The 26,046-nt window shown below is 39.7% G+C and overlaps 1 protein-coding gene across 1 annotated transcript in view; it reads right to left on the minus strand.

Moving 5' to 3' along the window:
- Positions 1–26,046, minus strand: part of LOC126474358 (partitioning defective 3 homolog) — a 222,176-nt gene that overhangs the window by 83,168 nt on the left and 112,962 nt on the right. The window contains exons 10-12 of the mRNA XM_050101825.1: positions 20,805–20,918; positions 16,189–16,291; positions 6,916–7,123 (exon numbers count right to left, since the gene is read on the minus strand). Coding sequence (XP_049957782.1) covers positions 6,916–7,123; positions 16,189–16,291; positions 20,805–20,918 — 425 coding nt within the window. The remainder of the gene's footprint in view (positions 1–6,915; positions 7,124–16,188; positions 16,292–20,804; positions 20,919–26,046) is intronic.

Raw genomic sequence — 26,046 nt, forward strand, 5'->3', positions numbered from 1 at the left:
TGGCCATTAAGGCCTTCGTCAACAATACACACACACACACACACACACACACACACACACACACACACACACACTAGCATGTGTGCACCCAACAAAACTCAACACATGACTGCAGACAACTGAAACCACTCTGCAAGCAGCAGCAACAGTGCATGATGGGAGAGGCGACTAGGTGGGGATAGGAGCAGGCTGGCGGGGAGGGGGAGAGAGAGTACAGTGGGGGGTGTTGGATAGTGAAGTGCTGCAGGTTAGATGGGGGGCAGGGAAGAGGAGGGGAGGGGGGGAGGGGAGTAGTGGAAAAGGAGCGAAATAAAAAGACTGGGTGTTGTGGTGAAATGATGGCTGTGTAGTGCTGGAATGGGAATAAGGAAGGACAGTAACAAAGGTTGAGGCAAGGAGGGTTATGAGCCTCAACCTTTGTTAGTCACTGTCCTCACGCATCCAGCCCCTTCCCTGTTCCCATTCCAGCACTACATAGCCATCATTCTACCAACACACCCAGTCTTTTTGTTTCTCTCCTTTTCTGCTACTACACCCCCCCCCCTCTCCCCATCTCACCCCTGCCCTCCATCTAACCTGCAGGACTTCACTGTCCGTAACACCCACCATAGTACCCCCCCTCCTCCCTGCAGCCCCAGCCTCCTCCTTAGCCCCACCCAGTCACCCCTCCCATCATGCACTGGTGCTGCTGCTCACAGTATGGTTTCAGTTGCCTGAGATTGCAGTCATGTGTAGAGTTGTATTTGCATGTGTGTGCACATGTATGTATGTGTATTTTTTATGAAGGCCTTAATGGCTGAAAGCTTTATTTGTGTGTCTTTTCGTCGTGCCTATGTGCAACTCAGCATCTCCACTATATGGTGAGTAGTAGCTTTCCTTCTTATAATACTGTCACATTCCATCCTGGATTTTACATTGTTTGAGATTGTTTTAGAGATTTTTGTGAACTTATTTGACAGATCACATTGGGGGGGGGGGGGAAAAAAAAAAAAAAAAAAAAAAAAAAAAAAAAAAAAAAAAAACCGTTCATTTTTGTCACTAGCTATTAACATAAAAGCTCGCAGAAAAACAGCAACTAACAAGTCAACCAATTAATGTAGCTCCATATCTGTGGATATTGTTCCACAGATTGTTGAGAGTTTCGGGATCATTGCCTAGTGTTGGACTGAATAGGCAGTTTTGAGAGATGAAATAGAGAAGGGGAGCACAGGATCACGTGTATTAAACAACAAAGCCTAGTAGAAATCCTGAACAACACAGGAAATATTGAATTTAACTGGAAAAAAGATAAAATGTAAAAATGCAGCAAATGAAGTAGGCAAAAAAGGACAGACACATTAGATTTTACACCTTGTCAAAGGTAAGCCTTTAGAAGCATACATAAATAAGGGAAAGATAGATGCAACCTACAGGAAAACTAAAGAGACCTATATATCAAAAAACAAAGATGATGTGACATACTGAACGAAAGCGCTGGCAGGTCGAAAGACACACAAACACACACAAACACAAACATACACACAAAATTCAAGCTTTCGCAACAAACTGTTGCCTCATCAGGAAAGAGGGAAGGAGAGGGAAAGACGAAAGGATGTGGGTTTTAAGGGAGAGGGTAAGGAGTCATTCCAATCCCGGGAGCGGAAAGACTTACCTTAGGGGGAAAAAAGGACGGGTATACACTAGCACACACACACATATCCATCCACACATATACAGACACAAGCAGACATATTTAAAGACAAAGAGTTTGGGCAGAGATGTCAGTCGAGGCGGAAGTGCAGAGGCAAAGATGATGTTGAATGACAGGTGAGGTGTGAGTGGCGGCGACTTGCAATTAGCGGAGATTGAGGCCTGGTGGGTAATGGGAAGAGAGGATATATTGAAGAGCAAGTTCCCATCTCCGGAGTTCGGATAGGTTGGTGTTGGTGGGAAGTATCCAGATAACCCGGACGGTGTAACACTGTGCCAAGATGTGCTGGCCGTGCACCAAGGCATGTTTAGCCACAGGGTGATCCTCATTACCAACAAACACTGTCTGCCTGTGTCCATTCATGTGAATGGACAGTTTGTTGCTGATCATTCCCACATAGAATGCATCACAGTGTAGGCAGGTCAGTTGGTAAATCACGTGTGTGCTTTCACATGTGGCTCTGCCTTTGATCGTGTACACCTTCCGGGTTACAGGACTGGAGTAGGTGGTGGTAGGAGGGTGCATGGGACAGGTTTTACACCGGGGGCAGTTACAAGGATAGGAGCCAGAGGGTAGGGAAGGTGGTTTGGGGATTTCATAGGGATGAACTAACGGGTTACGAAGGTTAGGTGGATGGCGGAAAGACACTCTTGGTGGAGTGGGGAGGATTTCATGAAGGATGGATCTCATTTCAGGGCAGGATTGGAGGAAGTCGTATCCCTGCTGGAGAGCCACGTTCAGAGTCTGGTCCAGTCCCGAAAAGTATCCTGTCACAAGTGGGGCACTTTTGTAGTTCTTCTGTGGGGGATTCTGGGTTTGAGGGGATGAGGAAGTGGCTCTGGTTATTTGCTTCTGTACCAGGTCGGAAGGGTAGTTGCGGGATGCGAAAGCTGTTTTCAGGTTGTTGGTGTAATGGTTCAGGGATTCCGGACTGGAGCAGATTCGTTTGCCACGAAGACCTAGGCTGTAGGGAAGGGACCGTTTGATGTGGAATGGGTGGCAGCTGTCATAATGGAGGTACTGTTGCTTGTTGGTGGGTTTGATGTGGACGGACGTGTGAAGCTGGCCATTGGACAGGTGGAGGTCAACGTCAAGGAAAGTGGCATGGGATTTGGAGTAGGACCAGGTGAATCTGATGGAACCAAAAGAGTTGAGGTTGGAGAGGAAATTCTGGAGTTCTTCTTCACTGTGAGTCCAGATCATGAAGATGTCATCAATAAATCTGTACCAAACTTTGGGTTGGCAGGCCTGGGTAACCAAGAAGGTTTCCTCTAAGAAACCCATGAATAGGCTGGCGTACGAGGGGGCCATCCTGGCACCCATGGCTGTTCCCTTTAACTGTTGGTATGTCTGGCCTTCGAAAGTGAAGAAGTTGTGGGTCAGGATGAATCTGGCTAAGGTGATAAGGAAAGAGGTTTTAGGTAGGGTGGCAGGTGATCGGCGTGAAAGGAACTGCTCCATCGCAGCGAGGCCCTGGACGTGCGGAATATTTGTGTATAAGGAAGTGGCATCAATGGTTACAAGGATGGTTTCCGGGAGTAACACATTGGGTAAGGATTCCAGGCGTTCGAGAAAGTGGTTGGTGTCTTTGATGAAGGATGGGAGACTGCATGTAATGGGTTGAAGGTGTTGATCTACGTAGGCAGAGATACGTTCTGTGGGGTCTTGGTAACCAGCTACAATGGGGCGGCCGGGATGATTGGGTTTGTGGATTTTAGGAAGAAGGTAGAAGGTAGGGGTGCGGGGTGTCGGTAGGGTCAGGAGGTTGATGGAGTCAGGTGAAAGGTTTTGCAGGGGGCCTAAGGTTCTGAGGATTCTTTGAAGCTCCGCCTGGACATTGGGAATGGGGTTACCTTGGCAAACTTTGTATGTGGTGTTGTCTGAAAGATGACGCAGTCCCTCAGCCACATACTCCCGACGATCAGGTACCACGGTCGTGGAACCCTTGTCTGCCGGAAGAATGACGATGGATCGGTCAGCCTTCAGATCACGGATAGCCTGGGCTTCAGCAGTTGTGATGTTGGGAGTAGGATTAAGGTTTTTTAAGGAGGATTGGGATGCAAGGCTGGAAGTGAGAAATTCCTGGAAGGTTTGGAGAGGGTGATTTTGAGGAAGAGGAGGTGGGTCCCGCTGCGACGGAGGACGGAACTGTTCCAGGCAGGGTTCAATTTGGATGGTGTCTTGGGGAGTTGGATCATTAGGAGTAGGATTAGGATCATTTTTCTTCGTGGCAAAGTGATATTTCCAGCAGAGAGTACGAGTATAGGACAGTAAATCTTTGACGAGGGCTCTTTGGTTGAATCTGAGAGTAGGGCTGAAGGTGAGGCCTTTGGATAGGACAGAGGTTTCGGATTGGGAGAGAGGTTTGGAGGAAAGGTTAACTACTGAATTAGGGTGTTGTGGTTCCAGATTGTGTTGATTGGAATTTTGAGGTTTTGGAGGGAGTGGAGCTGGAAGTGGGAGATTGAGTAGATGGGAGAGACTGGGTTTGTGTGCAATGAGAGGAGGTTGAGGGATACGACTTCCTCAAATCCTGCCCTGAAATGAGATCCATCCTTCATGAAATCCTCCCCACTCCACCAAGAGTGTCTTTCCGCCGTCCACCTAACCTTCGTAACCTGTTAGTTTACCCCTATGAAATCCCCAAACCACCTTCCCTACCCTCTGCCTCCTATCCGTGTAACCGCCCCTGGTGTAAAACATGTCCCATGCACCCTCTTACCACCACCTACTCCAGTCCTGTAACCCGGAAGGTGTACACGATCAAAGGCAGAGCCACATGTGAAAGCACCCACGTGATTTACCAACTGACCTGCCTACACTGTGATGCATTCTATGTGGGAATGACCAGCAACAAACTGTCCATTCGCATGAATGGACACAGGCAGACAGTGTTTGTTGGTAATGAGGATCACCCTGTGGCTAAACATGCCTTGGTGCACAGCCAGCACATCTTGGCACAGTGTTACCCCGTCCGGGTTATCTGGATACTTCCCACCAACACCAACCTATCCGAACTCCGGAGATGGGAACTTGCTCTTCAATATATCCTCTCCTCCTGTTACCCACCAGGCCTCAATCTCCGCTAATTTCAAGTTGCCGCCACTCACACCTCACCTGTCATTCAACATCATCTTTGCCTCTGTACTTCCGCCTCGACTGACATCTCTGCCCAAACTCTTTGTCTTTAAATATGTCTGCTTGTGTCTGTATATGTGTGGATGGATATATGTGTGTGTGTGTGTGTGTGTGTGTGTGTGTGTGTGTGTGTGTGTGTGTGTGTGTGTGCGCGCGCGAGAGTGTATACCCGTCCTTTTTTCCCCCCTAAGGTAAGTCTTTCCGCTCCCGGGATTGGAATGACTTCTTACCCTCTCCCTTAAAACCCACTTCCTTTCGTCTTTCTCTCTCTCTCCTTCCCTCTTTCCTGACGAGGCGACAGTTTGTTGCGAAAGCTTGAATTTTGTGTGTATGTATGTGTTTCTATCGACCTGCCAGCACTTTCGTATGGTAAGTCACATCATCTTTGTTTTTAAATATATTTTTCCCGTGTGGAATGTTTCCCTCATATATATATATATATATATATATATATATATATATATATATATATATATATATATATATATATATATATATATATATATATATATATATATATATAAAAGGTCTATATAACACAAACAAAAGTGAGGACAATATTATAGAAAAAGATGAGGGAGCAGGTGAAGATGACATAGGATCCTGTGAAAACAAGTTGACAGAGCACTGAAAGACTGAAGTGATCAATGTCCCTGGGCTAGAGGACATCTCCTCAGAATTACTGACATCTTTCTGAGAGTCAGCCATGATGAAACTCTTCCACCTATTGTATTAATCCAAATTTCAAACAAGACACATGCTATTATTTATAAAGGAATGGAAAAACTAGTAGAAGCAGACTTCAGGGAAGATCAGTGAGTTCCAGAGGGATTTAGGTACACAAGAGGCAATATTGACACTAAGACTTATCCTAGAACAGGTTGTAGAGAAAGGAAACTACACTGATAGTGCTTGTGGATTTAGAGAAACCTTTTGACAGTTTTGAATGGAGTTCACTCTTCAAAATTTTGAAGGTAGTAAAGATAAAACACAGAGAGTGAAAGGTTATTTACAACATGCACAGAAATCAGGCTGCAGCAATAAGAGTCAAAGGACATGAGAGTGAAGCCCTAGTTGAGAAGGGTGTGACCCAGGATTGTAGCCCATCCTTGAAGTCATCAGTCTCCATATGACAAAGCTCTGAAGGTAACCAAGCAGAAATTTGGAAAGGTAATTAAAATTTGGGGAGAAGATAAAAAAGTTTGCTGATGACTCTGTAGCTGTGTCAAAGACTGAAGGTCTTGCAAGAGCTGTTTCATGGAATGGATGGTGTCTTGAACACAGATTAATAAGATGAACATCAATAAAAGTAAAACAAGGGTAATGGAGCAAATTTGAATTAAGTCAGACAATTAAGTAAGAGGGAATTAAAAATATGAAATGAGAATAAGCACTTGTGAAAAAAAAGAGGAATTTGTCAACATCTAATATGAATTTAAGTGTTAGTGCTATAACCCTGTACACAACACCAGGATATGCGCTACGGCATCAGGCCGCTGGTGCGGTACACTTCAAATAGGCCAACAATGGTAGCTGCACAGGCCAGCCACCATAGGTCACTTGTGGTGGGTCACAAAACTAGCGTGCACAGTGTGACATCCACTCAACCACCTACTGGAGAGCCCTCTCTATATAAAGACAACACAGTCAGCACTCCTCCTCCGACTGTGTTCTACTGCTTACTGTACTGTTTCTAAGTTTGTCATTTACTTGAGTCTGAGTCAACAAGCTTTGTTCTTAGTAGCCACATTAATGGTTGTGTTATGAAGCCATTCCTGGAGGTACCTGAAATCTTGAAAGTGAAACATGGATAAAAAGAAATTCAGGCATGAAGAGAATTGATGATTTTGAAATATAGCACTACAAATGCTTCAGATTAAATGGGTAGATTGAATTTCAAATGAGATACTGAATCAAACTGTGAGAAAAGGAAATTTTTGCCACAAATTTACTAAAAGAAAGGCTTGGTTGATATATCACATCCTGAGGCATCAAGGAATTGTCAATTTGGCAATAGAAGTGACCACCACCACCACCACCACCACCAACAAATACTTTTTTTTAGGATGCAGTATATGTGCACTCACCTAAGAGTCTCCATGGCATCAGAATTTGACTGATTGAGCAAAGATATTCCATTAACGTTAAGCAACTGATCATTGGTGCGCAATCTACCATCACGAGAAGCTGCTCCACCATGTAGCACACTCTTTACAAAGATGCCTAGGTCTGTGGATCCGGACTGTCCATGAGCGTTTCCATGACTTGCTGTTGTCTTGCCCTTCACACTCACACCTGTTAATATCAAAGCACTTCATGAAGTGACAAACACCAGATTTGGCAAAAATAGTTTCAACTCAATTTAAAGCTTACTGTGATGATAATCAGGGTGAAAACAACAGACAGAGAGAGAGAGAGAGTCGAGGCCACCCACTTGTAGATGATTTAAGGGTTGCACAAAGTACACAACCTCAGATATTTTACAAATCCATAGTTTCAAATTTTCACTCTTATTCTCGATCTTGCAACTGATCCAGTACTCAATTCACTTGAATTACTCTCCTCAATTTAACCTTATCTGCATCAGACAGGTGGGCTCTGTTGTTTTGGCACATCTTTCCTGACATAATTCTACCATGTGCTCACATTCAACCTTGCCTTGCCATTTTATATGCTATCCTGTCGTCTTTGTTCCCTATCACACATTCCCCTTTTCTCATTTCTTTTTCTCTCACATTCTAACAACATACTCATACCAGACACAATTATGAAAGACCGAGCGAGTTGGCACAGTGGTTAGACACTGGACTCTCACTCCGGAGGATGACAGTTCAATCCTACGTCCGGCCATCCTGATTTAGGTTTTCCGTGATTTCCCTAAATCACTCCAGGCAAATGCCGGGATGGTTCCTTTGAAAGGGCACGGCCAACTTCCTTCCCCGTCCTTCCCTAACCCGATGAGACCAATGACCTCGCTGTCTGGTCTCCTTCCCCCAAACAGCCCAACCCTAACAACTGTGAAAACAGCAGAACACATTTACAACTTGTTTATAGCAAATAGCTGAACCATTATTGTACAAAGATTTATATTATGCAATTCCAAACAGCTTAATGGCAATACACAACAGTGTTTGTGGCTAATAACAAGGCTGAATTTAGAATTAACATTCTGCAAAATTCAAAGTACTAAAAATAAAAATAAGTTCTGCAAAGATGTGTATTTGAGATCAGAGTTCAGAACTGAGTTTTATATTCTGGCCCCAGTCCATACCAAGTCGACGAAAATCGCAAGTTTGGAAACAAACTGCACTGATTTAAAAAACAAAGTAAAAGCTACCATATTAGCCATTATATTCATAATTTATCACTATATTTTCACTCAGGGATGTAAATTCCACTGAAGTATAATGTTCATATTAAATGGGATTCTGTATTAACACTGCATAAACAGCAAAGTTATGTAAATGTTTATGTTTGTAGCATGAAACTGAACAGCAGCTCAGTATTCTAAGATGAAGGGCAGTAGCACTTTCCTGCTAGTACACATATATAAAGTAATCTAGAAGTAATTCAATTGACTATCTGACTCAGCAGATTTGCACTTCTTAATTTTTAAGTATATTTCACAGAAGTTGCATACAGCGACTGCTTCTGCCTGTTTATGTACGTACGAGGGTTGGACTTTTAATAGTAGCAACTATTTATTTACAACTTGTACAAAATAGATGTATGTTTCAAGGTTTTACTGTCTTTCAGAGTGGTCACTGGCACTGTGTATAACCCATTGCCAGTGATGTGGAAGTTGCAGGATAACCTTACCAGTGGCAGTTGTGTTTATTGTTTGAGGGGAGCAGTCTATGGCCTAACAAATCTCTGTAACAGTTTTGGAGTGAATCCCACAAAGTGCTTCCTTTAATTTAGGAATCAAGTTGAGGTCACAATGGCTGCAGTCCAGGGAGCGTAGTGGATGATACAGCACTTTCCAGCCCCACTGATAGAACAAGCCAGTCAACTTGTGATATATGTGCCTGAGCATTTTCCTGCAAAATGATGGGAGGGTTCAGCAAAAAATTTCACCACTTCTTTCTTTAAGCTGGTTGCAAGCTGCTTTCCAAAAATGAACAGCATAGAGAAAGAAGTGGTGACACATTCTGCAGGACCTTCCCATCATTTTACAGGAAAATGCTCAGGCACATATATCGTAAGTTTTGACTGCTTTGTTTGATAGAGGGGACTGGAAAATGCTGCACCACTCATCACAGTCCACAGAATTCAGCCCTTGTGACTTCAACCCCATTTCTAAATTGAAGGGAGAACTTCATTGCATTCGCTTCTGAACTGTTACAGGTTTGTTGGGCAATAGACCACGCCACTTGAAATTATAACACAACTGCCACTGCTAAAGGTATCCTGTAACTTCCATATCACTGGCAGTGGGTTATGCACAATGCTGGTGACTACTCTGAAAGACCACAAAATTTTGAAACATATATATGTTTTGTATAAGCTGCAAATAGATTGTTGTCACTATTGTACTTCTGACTCTCATACAACTTGATTCATCCTACATCGATGAAAGATTTCCTTCATAGCAGGATATACAGAGCTCGATGTTTAATTAACTATGTTTTTCTTTATGCTTAATTAATTAACTAATTAGCCCAAATAAGACTGAATTTTTATACAGGTATTATTTAACAATTCAAAACCAGTTTCATACTTAAAAATCTATTATTACTTGATTAATAGGGTATCATATATGTATGACTTCAGTCAGTCATATCAGTGGTAAGTTTAGCACATGTTATGTTATTTGTGACACACACAATGAAATTTATAACACTAGTTTTTGAGCACTAGCTCTTTTCCCTGTAATACTGTAACCCCCTCCCCAAGACACACACAAGCCCACTCCTGTTGTCATGGTAAGACTTATGTACAATGAAATTAATGACATTTCAAAGCTAATTGGAGTTAACACCAATTCTTTCAATTTGACACCCGTTATTGATTTTCCTACTCGGGTGGTAAAGGATAGCAGCTCACTGATAGATAACTTCTTTATAGACCAAGATAAGTTTAACCAGATAAATGCTCAGCCTGTTGAGAATGGTCTTTCTGATCATGGTGCACAGATAGTTACAATATATGACATAGCTCCATTCAGCAATACTAAACAGTCCTCCAAAGTAGTACGTTCAGTCAACGATTTAACAATTGCAAATTTCAGGGAAAGCCTACAGCAGTTAGACTGGGATGAGGTGTACCGTGAACCTGATGCCAATTTAAAATAATTTATTTCATGACATTTTTGTAAATGCATTTGAAAACTGCTTCCCCAAGAAAATAGTTAAATATACTCGTAAGAAACCTTGTAACAAACCATGGCTTACTAAGGGTATAAAAATATCTTGTAACCGGAAAAGGGAAATGTATCTGACAGCAAGAAAGAGTAGTGACCCAGAAACTATCAAAAATTATAAAAACTACTGTGTTATATTAAGAAAAGTTATTAAAAAATCCAGGAGTATGTGTATCATGTCTGAAATCAGCAACTCTGATAATAAAATTAAAACAATTTGGAATATTATTAAAAGAGAAACAGGTCAACCAAGAGCAGAGGAAGACAGTATTACCATCAAATTGAATGAAAACTTTACGAACAAAAAGTCAGAAGTTGAAAATATTTTTAATAATCATTTTCTAAATGTTGTGGATATAGTAGGATCCAGGTGTTCATTAGAAGATGCTAGGCTGTTAATGGAAGAGGCCATACCTATGCAATTTGATACAATTGAAATCTCACCCACTTCTCCCTCTGAAATTAGGAAAATAATAAACTTGCTTAAAAGCAAAAACTCACATGGAATTGATGGCATTTCCAGCAAAATACTAAAAGCTTGTTCTCAACAGATAAGTAAGATTCTCAGCCACCTGTGTAATAGCTCTCTGGAACAGGGCATTTTCCCTGATAGACTGAAATATGCTATTGTTATACCTTTGCATAAAAAGGGGGATAGATCTGATGTCAACAATTACCGTCCAATCTCCCTTCTAACAGCTTTATCCAAAATTTTTGAGAAAGTAATGTATTCAAGAGTAGCTTCACATATCTGTAAAAATGAAGTACTAACAAAATGTCAGTTTGGTTTCCAGGAAGGTTTTTCGACAGAAAATGCCATATATGCTTTCACCAGTCAAATTTTGAATGATCTGAATAACCGAACACCACCCATTGGGATTTTTTGTGATCTCTCAAAGGCTTTTGATTGTGTAAATCATGAAATTCTGCTAGACAACCTCAAGTATTGTGGCATGAGTGGGACAGTGCACAAATGGTTTAATTCGTACCTAACTGGAAGAGTGCAGAAAGTTGAAATAAGTAGTTCTCGTAACATGCAAAGATCAGCACATTCCTCAAACTGGGGAACTATCAAGAATGGGGTTCCACAAGGGTCAGTCTTGGGTCCTTTGTTGTTCTTATTATATATTAACGACTTGCCATTCTATATTCATGAAGAGGCAAAGTTAGTTCTCTTTGCTGATGATACAAGTATAGTAATCACACCTGACAAACAAGAATTAACTGATGAAATTGTCAATACTGTCTTTCAGAAAATTACTAAGTGGTTCCTTGTAAACGGACTCTCACTGAATTTTGATAAGACACAGTACATACAGTTCCGTACAGTGAATGGTATGACGCCATTAATAAATATAGACCTTAATCAGAAGCATATAGCTAAGGTAGAATATTCCAAATTTTTAGGTATGTCCATTGATGAGAGATTAAATTGGAAGAAACACATTGATGATCTGCTGAAACGTTTGAGTTCAGCTACTTATGCAATAAGGGTCATTGCAAATTTTGGTGATAAACATCTTAGTAAATTAGCTTACTACGCCTATTTTCACTCATTGCTTTCATATGGCATCATATTTTGGGGGAATTCATCACTGAGGAATAAAGTATTCATTGCACAGAAGCGTGTAATCAGAATAATAGCTGGAGTCCACCCAAGATCATCCTGCAGACGTTTATTTAAGGATCTAGGGATATTCACAGTAGCTTCTCAGTATATATACTCTCTTATGAAATTTGTTATTAACAACCAAACCCAATTCAAAAGTAATAGCAGTGTGCATAGCTACAATACTAGGAGAAAGGATGATCTTCACTATTCAAGATTAAATCTAACTTTGGCACAGAAAGGGGTGAATTATACTGGCACTAAAGTCTTTGGTCACTTACCAAATAGTATCAAAAGTCTGACAGATAACCAACAAGTATTTAAGAAGAAATTAAAAGAATTTCTGAATGACAACTCCTTCTACTCCATAGAGGAATTTTTAGATATAAATTAAGGAAAAAAAAACCACAAAAAAATAAAGTTGTTATATTAACTTAAGTATGTTGTTAAATTAACCTAATTATGTCATGTATTGGAAAATTCGACTCGTTCCACATCATTACGAAATATCGTATTCATGATCCATGGAACTAGTATTAATCTAATCTAATCTAATCTAATCTAACAATAGATCAAAAACATATTTAAACAAACACTTTGTTTGATAAGTCGTCAAACACTTTACATGCAAACCAATATTTTACATACCTTGTCATGGTTTTTTATGCCAAAGTCTGCAGCTTGTTAGCTAGCAACCCAATGATCTATTCTGCCATATCTGGAATCTTGATACTCTGTCTCAGAAGGCCTCCCTTCAGACAGGCAACGTGTGCATTTGTTTGCAAGACAAATTACAATACAGTACTGAAATTGATCCAGTTTCTCATTTCCTTCCAGCCTAAGTGATAGCTAAGCAGTTTGTTTACCTACATCAATGCAATGCACTGTAAAAATGAAGTACCATTTTTTCCTTCTGATGGATGTCCTGTAGAGACTCACGTTTTCATCAGCCCCATCAACACCATCCATGTTTTCATTGTAAACATGAATCAGTTGAGATTGTTCAATAACTATGCTTTTCTTCTCACTAAGCAAAAATCATTTCACTGTGTGTAGTGGCTTTACAGGTGTAGATTTGGAAGCTGTTGTGACCACACCATTGTCATTCTGTATTGCAACTATAATATTGCTACATGTCACTTTTGAAATCAACGGTTCCCAGAGCAGATTTCTTCATTTTTTTACTGTTTGGCAAGGAGCATCTTGAGATATGGTTTTCTCTAAGTGTACCTGTTCCTTGGAAATAAGCAGGTAATAGGAGTGTTTCCCCAAACTCAGTAACGTGTCAACCTGCTGAAGAATGATGCTTGCTCCTAACCGTAAGTGTTTGTAGTTCTGCAGTAGAGTAGTGTTCAAACCTAGGTAAGGATCCATCCACACAATGTATCTAGTCCTAATAGTTCTAGTCCAAATTTTGCAGCTGTACTGAATTAGTTTTCCTGTATTGAATTGCTTGCACCCATATTTACCAAAATAAGGCACCCCTGTTTCACCACCACCAAACTTTTTTCTTCATAGGGTGCATTCTTCTGGAACTGTGTGGTGAGCATGTCAAATAATTTCCTAACCTTAGCGTACCTGTCTGATTTATTTAGATTTTCATTGTCACTTAAGTGTAAGCTGAACATTATGAATTTGAATATATTGCAGGAAATAGCTGCAGCAATGAGATAATTATGGTAACTTGTTCTTTTTTTCCAGTAGACATTTTGACTTGGCAGGGGTGCCTGTAGCCAGAGGCAATAGGAGGCCATGCCCAACACCTCCCCCCCCCCCCCCTTTCCCAGCTCTCAGGGAAAGGAAAGAACGTAACAGGTGTTTTTCTTTCAAGTAAGAAAAGACAGATAGCTACTTTCCATAAAGAAGACATGTCAAGTTGCAGACAGTCACAATTAAAAGACACTCACACACAGCTTTCGACCAAAGTGTTTGTCAGAGTAAAACACACACACACACACACACACACACACACACAAAACTAAACTAAGCACACCTCATGCACATATGATCGCCATTTCCATCATCTCGATGCTCAAGTTGGGAGTTGTGTATTGTGTGTGTGTGTGTGTGTGTGTGTGTGTGTGTGTGTGTGTGTGTGTGTGTGTGTGTGGCCGAAAGCTATATGTGAGTGCCTGTCTGAAACCTGACATGTCCTCTTTATGATGAGCAGCAACTGGTCTTTTCCTACATTGTTGATATTCCTACCAGCAGTTTCCATTGTTTGATTTAAAAGTCTCTGTTACACAGGTTTTAAATGGAATATGAACGAACTTTTCTGTGGCTCCTTAAAAGTTACTATTCGTTTTCCAAAATATTAAAATATCCCATACCCCCAGTCTAGCCTCCCTGCAAACTGTTATATGGGCACCCTTGCGTGTCAGTACTTTAATGTAACTGCTAAGTAAAAGTATTACAATAAATGTACTCATTTCAATTATGTTTGCAGCACATTGGTTTGTGAATGTAACAATGATGTCAATAATATCATCATCAAAAAATTGTTGGTAACATAATATTGTCGAGATTGTTCATTTGTGCACTCTGTAAGGTCACATTTATGTCAATTGTACATCTTCCTCTTTGTATTACCATTTTCATCCTGTCTGCCTTCCCCTGTCCCTACCTTTCCTCCTATTGCTGCCAGTCTTTCAGAATGTTCACTTTCAATAACCAGCTCTACTTCTGTTTCAGTTCTCAATTGACTTCCTAGTAAATTATATACATGTGCATTATTTTCATCCTCTGAATCCTGATGAGTCACATCATCACAAGCATTAATGGGAGGAAGAGCTGACTGCTGGCATCCACAATGATGTCATTGTATTCATCGTTTTCATGTACTCCCAAAATTTTGATTGAGACTGAAATCCCTACATAAAGGAAATAATAGTAATTATCTTTTGTTGTAAATGAACCCTCCTTTGTAACTGGCATACTACATATAGTACAGCAGTATATAACACTGAATGCTGTGGATCATAATATGATAAATTGTCTTGTTTTTAAAAGATGCGGATATAAAATAGTAGTTACAAATAAATGTAAGACATAGTGCACAAATCTTTCATACCCAATGTGATAGCATTCTGCCATTTTTCCACGCACAAGAACATTAATACAATTTTCTAGTCACAAATAAATATCAGCATTGCAAGACCCTAGTTGTCAACCACAATTCAAACTTCTAACAATAGCTTACAGCAGGTAACAGCTGCCAATCACATAATCTTATGTGTAGCATTCTACATGTAAGACATCATGTCTTATAGGAGTTAATTAATTAATTAATTAATTAATTAATTGATTGATTGATTGATTAGAATTAGACATGTACTCACATCTTAAAATGTGAAGAGAAGCTGAAGACACTCAAATGGGACCAGCCATATGATGTCAGGACCTTTTATTATTTCTGCACTCCATGAAGATGCTCAGTGAGGTTGCTGATGGGAGTAAGTCAACTGATATAAATCTAAATATGTTGACTGGTGATGAATGTGTTCCACCAGCTACCACCTTTAACTAGCAGATATCATACTGTTTACTGCATCAAACACATCAACAGGTAAGATGATTAGGAGCCCTATGAATCTTTACATTTCAGGATGGTTAACTCTGGACATTACTTCTCATTTCTTTATTGTAGACACCATGCTGTTTGCTAGTTACTAGTGGCAACAATCAGGAAGTAATTTATGTCAGTTGATTTCTATCAATTCAGCTACTCCCATCAACCTCTGCACTGAATGTCTGAGTGCATGAATAATATGCAGTACTTCTGCCATTTAATTATATTGTGGTTTGAAATACAATGAGAGTAATGCATTAGTATCCTCTTAATTGAGTAGTATCTCTTACAATTAGACTGCAAATGCACAACGTGTCATTTTTGTTGATACTGTGGTAGACGGTGTAATTCTGTGCCTAACATTTTGTCTTCCAATGATACACACATCATCAGAAAATGTCTCAAAGCAGTCACAATCTCAAACACGTTAAACAGCTCAGCTTGGTCAGCTTGTTTGACACTAACTGCTGTCACTTTTTAAAGCCTCTGATGATGTCTCTAGCATTTGACATTGGAATACTAAATGTTAGGTAGGCACTGAGGAATGCCTTGGACCATGGCCTAATGGCCATAAAATATATACCAGCAAAACACAAATAGCAGTGGTGGAAGCCTGCATTCTATGATTACTATCTATCATGGTATTCTCCTCCGCACCCACTCTCCGCAATCTACATCTTATTTTCACATCAAAAGCGGTCTGTACTTGTATGTCACTGTGTTTATTGGAAATTCATTTGTAAACACTCTTATAAAATTCTATGTTTTGAACACACAAAAGCACAGTACTATCATTGTAAACAAAAAGGGCTATGTCATACCAAGGCCAGCCTTCTCTGTATCATGAACAGGAATATCAAAAGTCAGTATCTCTTTATGCTTCCATGGGAAAATGAGGCCATCATCATTTGCTTTCTCTGGTGGCTGCAAAAAGTGCAAAAAAAAAAAAAAAAAAAAAAATTACTTCTTGAACACTGTAGCAAATATAAAAAAATTTAAGTATCTATACAATACCATTTTAACTAAAATTGACAAATAATTGTTCATGAGCTACTACTTATCAGATTTTTGAGATTTATCTAATTTTATTACAGGTGACTGTAAAAATGTTGGCAAGACCTGTATTTCAGAATAAATCATTTTATGTGAGTTAAGTGTTTTGAGAATCATTTATTACCAAACTAATAGTTACTTTGAAACATGCTACATGGTGTATTAGATATTTGTTTACACAGTTTGGCAGTTTTAGTTTATGCAAATTGGAAGATCTTGCTAACTTATCTGAGAGTATTTTGTTTACTGCAGTGGTAGTATACCATGGGAAACACTGTCCAATGTGGTCATGCAAGAAATTTTAGGCGAGACATTACTTGTGCAGCATAATGCTGGACAATTATGAATTCAGAGTTATCAGGACTGTTGAACATTTGAGAGGACTGTCACAAAGAACCACACAGCTAATGTGACAACACTGATGTCAAAATTCCCACAGCACCTATAACAATCTGTTCCCGAAGGAAAAAATTAGCGAACTACTACTCAACTTCATTGGTATGAAACAAAATGATGCCAAGATGAAGCAAGATGAATCAATGGTAGTGAGAAGTAAGCTAATGACCCAGTATGTTTTTCAGCCCCAGCATGCATGGTTAACTTAAGTATTGCATGGCAAAATGATGAGTTCGTCATTATGTATCCATTCCATTAAAAAAATTACAGCCATGTTGAAAGTGGGCCAACTACATACCAAGTGCTTTCCCCCCCCCCCCCCCCCCCCCCCCTATTTCAATAAGCACTTCTCCACAAACACCGATTTCTTACGTGAACTGTTATTTTATTTAATTTCTTTTAATAATATCATAACTGGACACACTAGGACATTAAATAAAAAACAACATAGTTTACACATTGTCAACACTCAATATGAACTGAAGCCCTCACCAAAGATTCACTATGCATGCTCTACTGAACAGAAACAGAAAATCTTACAATGTAAGCAATAACATAGACTCAGGTAACAAACATTTTTATACACTACTATTTGCACAACATTTTTTTCATCCCATTCCTCTGATTTTTAATTGATATTTTATATCTTTTTACATACAACAGGTTGAAATATATGAAGATTAAACAGCCACATGCTTCCTGTAGAGTAGTAACTAATCTCCAAACAGTGTATCTTTCCCAAACTAGAGGAAATTGTTCATCAGATGTAATAAACTATACTACCAGATATTAGAAATTTATTTCTATGCACAATCTTGCTCAGTGCATTCATACATCCATTCATCCAACAAAGATGATGTGCAAAATAATCACACTAAACCTACTGCCTACAGTGTATTGCTACCTAAAAGAAAGGTTTGTTATGATGGTGTGCTTTTGAATTTTCAACCAAACTGATGATTCCATTTTTTGCAGAATGTTTTAATGACCAGACTGGTTGCAATCCAGATTGTGATCACATACAAAAGCACCACTTGCAGCGCCCTAAGAAGATGACTCTGTAAATTGGCAGAACATGTAGGGAACTTCAAAAAGTAGGTTACATATTATTATGGCAGGCCAAGTAATTTGTAATGAATGTTGCACTACACTTCAAAGTGACATAGTTGGGTGACACTATTTTTCAACACAGTCATCAAGCCTCTGTAAACAACAGTCTGAACATTTGAGAAATACTGTGTTAATGTCGTCGTCGTTAGAAAATCTCTTTCTCCGAAGTCCTTTCAGCTTGCCAAGAAGAAGGAAACCACAAGGTGTAAGATCTGGACTGTATGATAGAGGAGCAGCACCACCCATGTCTGTGCAGCCTTTGTCAAATAGTATGTGCCCTTTCACTTCAGCTGGCCATGACATGACATCTGATCCATATATTGCCAGAATTTCACAGTGAAAGTGTGCAATTTAGACGTTTTGCCAATAAGAATCTTACTGCCCCATGTACTTCTGCTTCGTAGTATGTTTCCAACTGCTGTGAAATTTCATTCCCACACAGTGATGCACTGTAGAACACACATTCTCTCTGACAATGCACCACATGTAGCACAATGGTCTTTGCGCAGGGCAACATGTGTAACTTACTTTTTGAAGACTCTACTTCACAAAATTGAAATAATTAACTCTGCTGGACACAAAACACACATCATTCAACCACAATAAGAAATTACAGTATATATGAGTCAATAAAATACATATTTTAAAATCAGATTTCCAAATGGAAATTGGAAACTACTGATTATCTCCCACACGTCGAACATATGTAACATTCTTTCTTTTATGTGGATATGAAACTTACGATCATGTTAACTGAAAGAAGGCACATAGTATGACAAAATGCTCCATACATTGTGGTTAGAGGGTGGAAACTCAGATTTCATTGGGGTCTGATGATAAATGAATGCCACTTTGTTGATGACATATGTTTCTTGGGAATAGAATACAAGGTGTCCATAATTAAAGTTCCAGTTTCAAAATGCTGTAGAAAGACAATCACTGCTCAGAATGACATAAAATGTGAATAGCATATTATTAATGTAGGCGGAAATGCCATGGGAAAATAGTAATTACCCATAATGGCACTGTACAGAAATGGAGATGGCTACAAATGACAGGTGAAATGGTTCAAATGGCTCTGAGCACTATGGGACTTAACATCTATGGTCATCAATCCCCTAGAACTTAGAACTACTTAAACCTAACTAACCTAAGGACATCACACAACACCCAGTCATCACGAGGCAGAGAAAATCCTTGACCCCGCCGGGAATCGAACCCGGGCGCAGGAAACGAGAACGCTACCGCACAACCACGAGCTGCGGACAATGACAGGTGAATTGCAATACGATGGCTATAGTTTGAGTTGCACATTACACCACCTGTATCACACAACACTGGATGGGAAAAATCTGTTTTTAGTTGTCCTGGGACCAAAAACCACATAAAAAGCAAAATGACATCAGTTCTGATTGTCATACAACTGGCACAAGACATGTTCAATATGCAGTCCACTGTTTCTGCCCCAAGTTGAAAATAAGAAACAGCATGTTCCACAATGCATTTGAGTGTCTTGGGGGTCACATTCAGAATGTGTTGCACAATGTGTGCCTTCAATTCAGCTATGTTTGTAACTGGAGCACTGAACACAACATCTTTCAGGTAAACCCACAGCCAGAAGCCACGCCAGGTTAAGATCAGGTATTTTGGGTAGCTAGTCTGTAGGGAAGCTACGGCTGGTAGTTTCTGAAATGCCTCTGCAGCAGCCACTTCACTGGCTGTGCAATGTGCGGAGAGGCACCATCTTGCATAAAAATGATCCTACCCACATATCCACACAGGGATTGGAATAATGTCGGTGCACAAAAGGCTGTGATGGTACATGTAACAAGACCCACAGGACTCACTTCCTTGAAAAAATATGGCCCTAAAATAAACGATGCCATCACCCTGCACCACATAATCACCTTTGCAGAAAGAAGTGGTAGTGGTTGATGTGTGTGTGGATTTTCCATTGCCCATATTCTGCAAGTCTGCATATTGGACATTTTCCCATCCATAGGAAGTTCCATGGCCATTCACTGTCCACTTCCATGTAAGCAAGAAATTTCAGAGTGGACGTTTGTTTTGCTCGCAAGTCGGTAGGAAGTAAATCCTGAACATGGCTGATTGCGTACGGGTAGTAATGCAAGATATTTTGTAGGATTTTATACACCATGCTTGCTGGCATGTCCAACATTCGGGAAATTCCCCATGCACTGCATGTTTGCAGACCATTGCTCAACCTCCTCTGGAATGTTGAGGCTACATCTTCAACAGGTGTCTGATCAACTGCTCCCCCCCACCCCCCACCCCCCTCACACATTCCACTTTAAAAGAACCTATCTTTTTGACTTTTGTAATCATTTTCACCAAATCCTTAGCAGACATTGGACCAATGCCTTTTTTCGTACTCTTGAGTGTCTGGAACTTCTGCAGGGTTACTGGCACACAGTCACAGTTCTTGTGAAAGAGGTTTACCAGCAGTGCTTGATCCTTCACAGAGGTAGTTATGCTGGGCATCTCTGATGCAAACTGAGGAACAGCCATGCACCATGCATGTGCTGGTGGTACACAATCTGACACTTACAGCGCCCTCTGTTGGTAAAAATAAAACATTATTTCTGAGCAGTGGTTCTCTTACTACAGCATTTTGAAACTAGAACTTTAATTGTGGGCAACCTGTAGAAGAAGGAAAGAAAGAAACATTACTAAGATATCAAGTTCAGTACTGCTTGATGGGAACACTACTGTGACACAAAAACAATTTACTGAATGTTAGCAGCCAGTTCTAGAGTAAGAAAAAGAACTTGTGCCGTTTGAAGCATTTTCCATGCCCCTGAAGGTAAAATGTTCAAGCACACTTCAACACTGAGTTTTTGCCACCCACACAACACACCTGCTGGGTGGCTGCTGGGGTTGCTGTTGCCACCACCAGGTCGCACTCCCCGTTGTCCCGCCCTGAGCCTGTCTGCGTCCGCCCTTGCACTGCTGCTGCTGATCGCTCCTCCACCTGCCAGGACCAACACAGTACCATACTGTAAAGCCACCAACCAGCATCACCAAGCATGTACCATTTCCCAGATGATGTGTGTTTTCCACTACTCATATGAACAAAAACAGTTTTCATGTACATTGTTTTTCTTGTGAAACGATTTCAAACAGGGACAGGCTGTGTGTACAGCTCTGAGGTAAAGATATAAACAAAGTCAATCACATAAAATTTTGCAAGTCTCTGTGTTTTTACCCACCAGTATTTAAATGTGAAACCTACAACACATTTTTCTTAAATATTTCATTACTTAACATTTTTTTATTAAATATACTGATAATATATAATAGCACTAGCATAACCCAGCGTCTACTGTTGAAGGAAGGGAAAAAAAATTTTCCAGTGGTCACAAGATATAGCATAAATCATCTTAGGGCCAAATAGGAAATATTATTCCACATTTTAATTACACAAATAACTTTCCCCAGCATGAAAAATGTTTTGTTAAAAAGCAGAATCCAGGTACTAACATCATCAATTTTACTAAAGTGCAAGAATAACAGTAAAGATATTGTGTTAAGTGTTACTTTGGACATTTGAGTCTTCTACATTCAACAAAAATTCATTTAAAAGCAAAATTTCAATTAATGCTATTGACATATGTAATGCATATATCCCAAGCTGTAGAATGTAAGTGTTGCTCTCTTAGCCATCCACAAAACAACACATTTTGAATGGTTACAGGGGAAGGTAACTTCCAACAATGTTATCGGTTGGGAAGAATGTGATCCACATTAGGTACAAATAAACTGTAAAACAAATTTATTTTCTATTACCATTAATATACCACCACTGAATGCTACCATATTAATAGCTGTTCGCAAAAATTTCAAAATAAGCTTGTGGTTTAATATCTTTTTTATTGTAAGTGGATGAACACTATCACATCATTATTAGAACACAGATGTACATAAAACATCTCTTTCATATACGTGTATCTACTGTGTTAAATTCCACCCTTTATGGTCAAATATCAAGTGAAGCAATTACAGGTATTTTATCCAAAAAAATCAAGTATGACAAACGAAAAATGGGGGAACAAAACAGACATATATAGCTTTTGTAGCAGAAATTACCCTGCATGTGTGTCAAATAGCATAATTTGGCCTCATATGCTGGTTCTCTAAATTTCTGCAATAGTGTTTCATGAAAAGGGCAACACTGTCTTCCTTCCAAGGATACCCATTTGAGTTCACAAGGCATCTCTGTAATACTTGCAGGCTGATTGAATCTACCATTAACAAATCTAGCAACCAACCTCTGAATTGCTTCAGTGTCTTCCTTTAAGCTGAACAGGTAGGGTTGCCAAACACTCTTAACAGTACTCAAGAATGTGTTGCACAAGCATTCTATACGCCATCTCCTTTATGAATGAGCCACACTTTCCCAAAATTTTCCCAATGAAACTGCCTTCCTTATACTAACCTGATGTGCACATTCCATCTTATACTGCTTTGCAGTGTGATGCCCAAATATTTAATTGATGTGACTGTGTCAAGCACCACACTAATAATGCTATATTCAAATGTTATGATTGTTTTTCCTCCTCATCTGCAGTAACTTACATTTTTCTACATTTAAAGCAAGCTGCCATTCATCACACCAACAAGAAATTCTGTCTAAGTCATCTCGTATCCTCTCACAGTCACTCAACACCACCACCTTCCTGTACACCACAACATTGTCAGCAAACAGCTGTAAACTGCTGCTCCCCTGTCTGCCAGATCATTATCCTGATGATATCCTTGTCTCTAATGAATACTCATATTTGAGGGCAACATACTGGGTTTTATTACTTAGAAAGTCTTCCAGCCCTTCACGTACTTGGGAACCAAATGGACTTTCAACAACAGTCAACAGTGTGGCACTGTGTCAAATACCTTCCGGATATCTAGGAATACAGAATCTGCCTGTTGCCATCCATCCAAGGTTTGTGGGATATCATGTAAGAAAAGGGAAAGCTGAGTTTCACATGAACAATGCTTTCTAAATCTGTGTTTATTTATGGACAGAAGCTTTTTTATCTCAAGGAATTTTATTGTATTCCAACTCAGTATGTGTTCAAGAATTCTGCAGCAAACCAAGTTTAAGATATTGGTCTGTAATTTTGCAGGTCAGTTCATTTACCCTTCTTATATACAGAAGCCACCTGGGCTTTTTTCAGCTGTTTGGGACTTTTCACTGGGTGAGAGATTCACAATAAATACTTGCTAAGTATGCTTTCTACATAAAGAGCGAATGCCACAGAGGACTCTCTGGAAAACCGAAATGGCATTCCATCTGGAGCTGGTGACTTATTTGTTTTGGACTCTTTCAGTTGCTTCTCTATTGCAGGGATGCGTATTACTATGCCCTGTATGACAGTCGAATAATGGTTTGTTTGTATGATCCTTCTAGGGGAATGGTTTCTTAACTGTCAAATTTAAAACTTCAGCTTTCCTTTTGCTGTCTTTTATTGCCACCCCAGATTGGTTGACGAAAGACAAGATAGAAGCCTTCAGTCTGTTAACGATTTTATGTATGACCAGAATTTTCTCAGTTTATTGGCAAGATCTTTCACTAAGGTATGACAGTGGAAGTAGCTGCATGCTTACAGATGCATGAATTTCTACTAACTTTTGCCTGTCTACATTTATGCATTTTAACTGAGAGTGCAACAATCTGTTTCCTCACCATTCATGAATTTGATTATTAAGCCACAGAGTGTCTTTTCCATCTTTAATCCACTTACTTGGCATATAAATCTCAAGAGCACAATTTACAATCAGTTTAAGCTTTGCTTATGTTTCATCTATGTCTGTCATATAGGAACTAAATGATGTCCATTCATTGTTCAAGTGGGACGCTAAGGACTGCTTATCTGCTTTTTCTAATGAATTCTCTATCCTAGCCTTCTTGATGGACTTATTTACTTTAGTCACCATTATTGCTATGATTCTCTCATGATCACAAATCCCTGCCTATAATGACACTGTCAATAAGGTCAGGCCTGTTTGCAGCTAAAAGGTCTAAATATTTCAGAAGTGTAGATTTTCTAAGTACTTCACAAGACTGACTGACTGACTGACTGTTACAAATGCTGTGAATCCATAGACGTCCCAGACTACATTCACTAGATTAAAGCCATTGCATGCATCACTAAATACTTCTAGACTTCCTACTTCGGGATTCAGTGAGCTCTTAGTTCCAAGAATAATTTGAAAGTGACAACTCTTCTGGAGAACAGTAAATTCTGGAACTTTGTTACAAATGCTTTGGCAATTTACTGTTAAAATTTCAGTAGCTGAAGTGCCTTTACTTTGTACGTGATCTCATTAGGCTATCTACATTTCAACAGGCAAGCAATCAGACGACCTCAAACTACCACATAACTAAAAACACCACATGTGTACTCCGTGAGTGCACTGCTACCCCAGTAGTGCTTCCTTTGCTTAGTGCACCCTGACCTATGAAGAAGAGTCCCATAACTCTCCACCCGATAAGGCAGGTCCACAAATCTGCACCCATGATTGTCACAGATCAACAGAGCCTCCGAGACCTTCCAATTGGCTTTAAACCGAAGGACCCCAGACGACTCTGGGTATGATGCTGCAAATTACGAACTCTGCTTGAATCCTGTGAGCAAGCTAGCAGTCTTCACCACTTCCACCACCTGCCTGTAGGTACTGAGGATGAGTAACAGCTTACAGACTGTTGCACCCTTTACCCTCAATAGCTGGAGACAGGGCCATGTCCACATCTCCTCCCCCCCCCCCCCCCCAAAGCAGACACACTGAATGCACATTTGCATGACAAAGGAACTTTGCCAATGTACCCAGGAGTATCATATCCATCATTGCAACAAATCAAGATCTACAAAAAATTAGTATATGACAGTTTTAAAGAAATAATTACACAGTTGGCCTAAAGGAATTACTTCACAACAACATATTTAAAGCAAGTGTGTGACAAAATCTGTACTATTGTGATTTTTAAGGGTACACTCTATGAGATGGAACAAAATTAAAGTACTGGACCCATGGAAACTGTTGTTTGGACAAGAATTCCCTGTAGTACCACTGACTGAAATTTTTCATTAATTATCTACTTGAGAATAAACTGAAGAAATAGTCGAAACTCCACTTTTTGTGTTTCACCTTTTGTCTAAGATTGTGAGTCAATGATAAAAATGACTGCAGCCTCTCTCATGATGGCCAAGAGGATATTTGAAGTACATATAGACATGTTTCTCAGTGTAGTTTATTTACTTCTTTCATCATTCCTGTCCTCCCGTGGAATATTGCTCTTCTGTCAGACCAAAAGCAAGTAGACAACATGCCATAATAAAATAATAAGCAGTATACCTATGCCTAGCAAGCATTCTTCCAATAATTTACAACACAACTGGTATCAAGCAGACTGGCTATAGTGAACTGCAGAAGCTACATTAGAAAGAGTTATATAGTACTGGCAAGAGAAAAAGACAGTATGAAAAGCAAAAGTTATTTTTTCATGCACAGGTAACTATGATATAATACCACACTAAGTATATACCAAGTTTGTGTAATTAAAGAACAATGACACAAATAAAGCAAAACCAATGTCTCTTGGCTATGATTAAGTAAACAAAGCTCTATAGGTTGACAGTCTTACTTTCCTCACTGGCTACATCTTTCCCAACAACTACTTGTATATATTGTTAAGCAGTGTATGTGCTTAGCATATATAACATGCAGAATCAATGCCTGATTTTTACAGTGCAGTGCAGAGAGAAATTGTGTGTGTGTGTGTGTGTGTGTGTGTGTGTGTGTGTGTGTGTGTGTGTGTGTGTGTGTGTGTGTGTGTGTGTGTGGGCGGGGGGGGGGGGGGGGGGGGGTTGTTATGCCCTCTTTTTTAAATACAGTAACTTATATTAGACTAATGCCTAGTGTGGAGAACAATATTAGTTTTCATGAGAGAACTCATTTCCAAATGGAGTTATGTTTTATTCAGGACAAAATTATTTGAAATAAAGTGTTTTTTTTTCCAGATAAAAAACAGCCTCAAGCAGCAAAAGGCTTCCTTCAAGAAATTTAATGGTGCTGTAGACTTAAGTGTAAGAAAGACTTCT

Source organism: Schistocerca serialis, chromosome 4, assembly GCF_023864345.2.
Source record: "Schistocerca serialis cubense isolate TAMUIC-IGC-003099 chromosome 4, iqSchSeri2.2, whole genome shotgun sequence".
NCBI lineage: Eukaryota > Metazoa > Arthropoda > Insecta > Orthoptera > Acrididae > Schistocerca > Schistocerca serialis.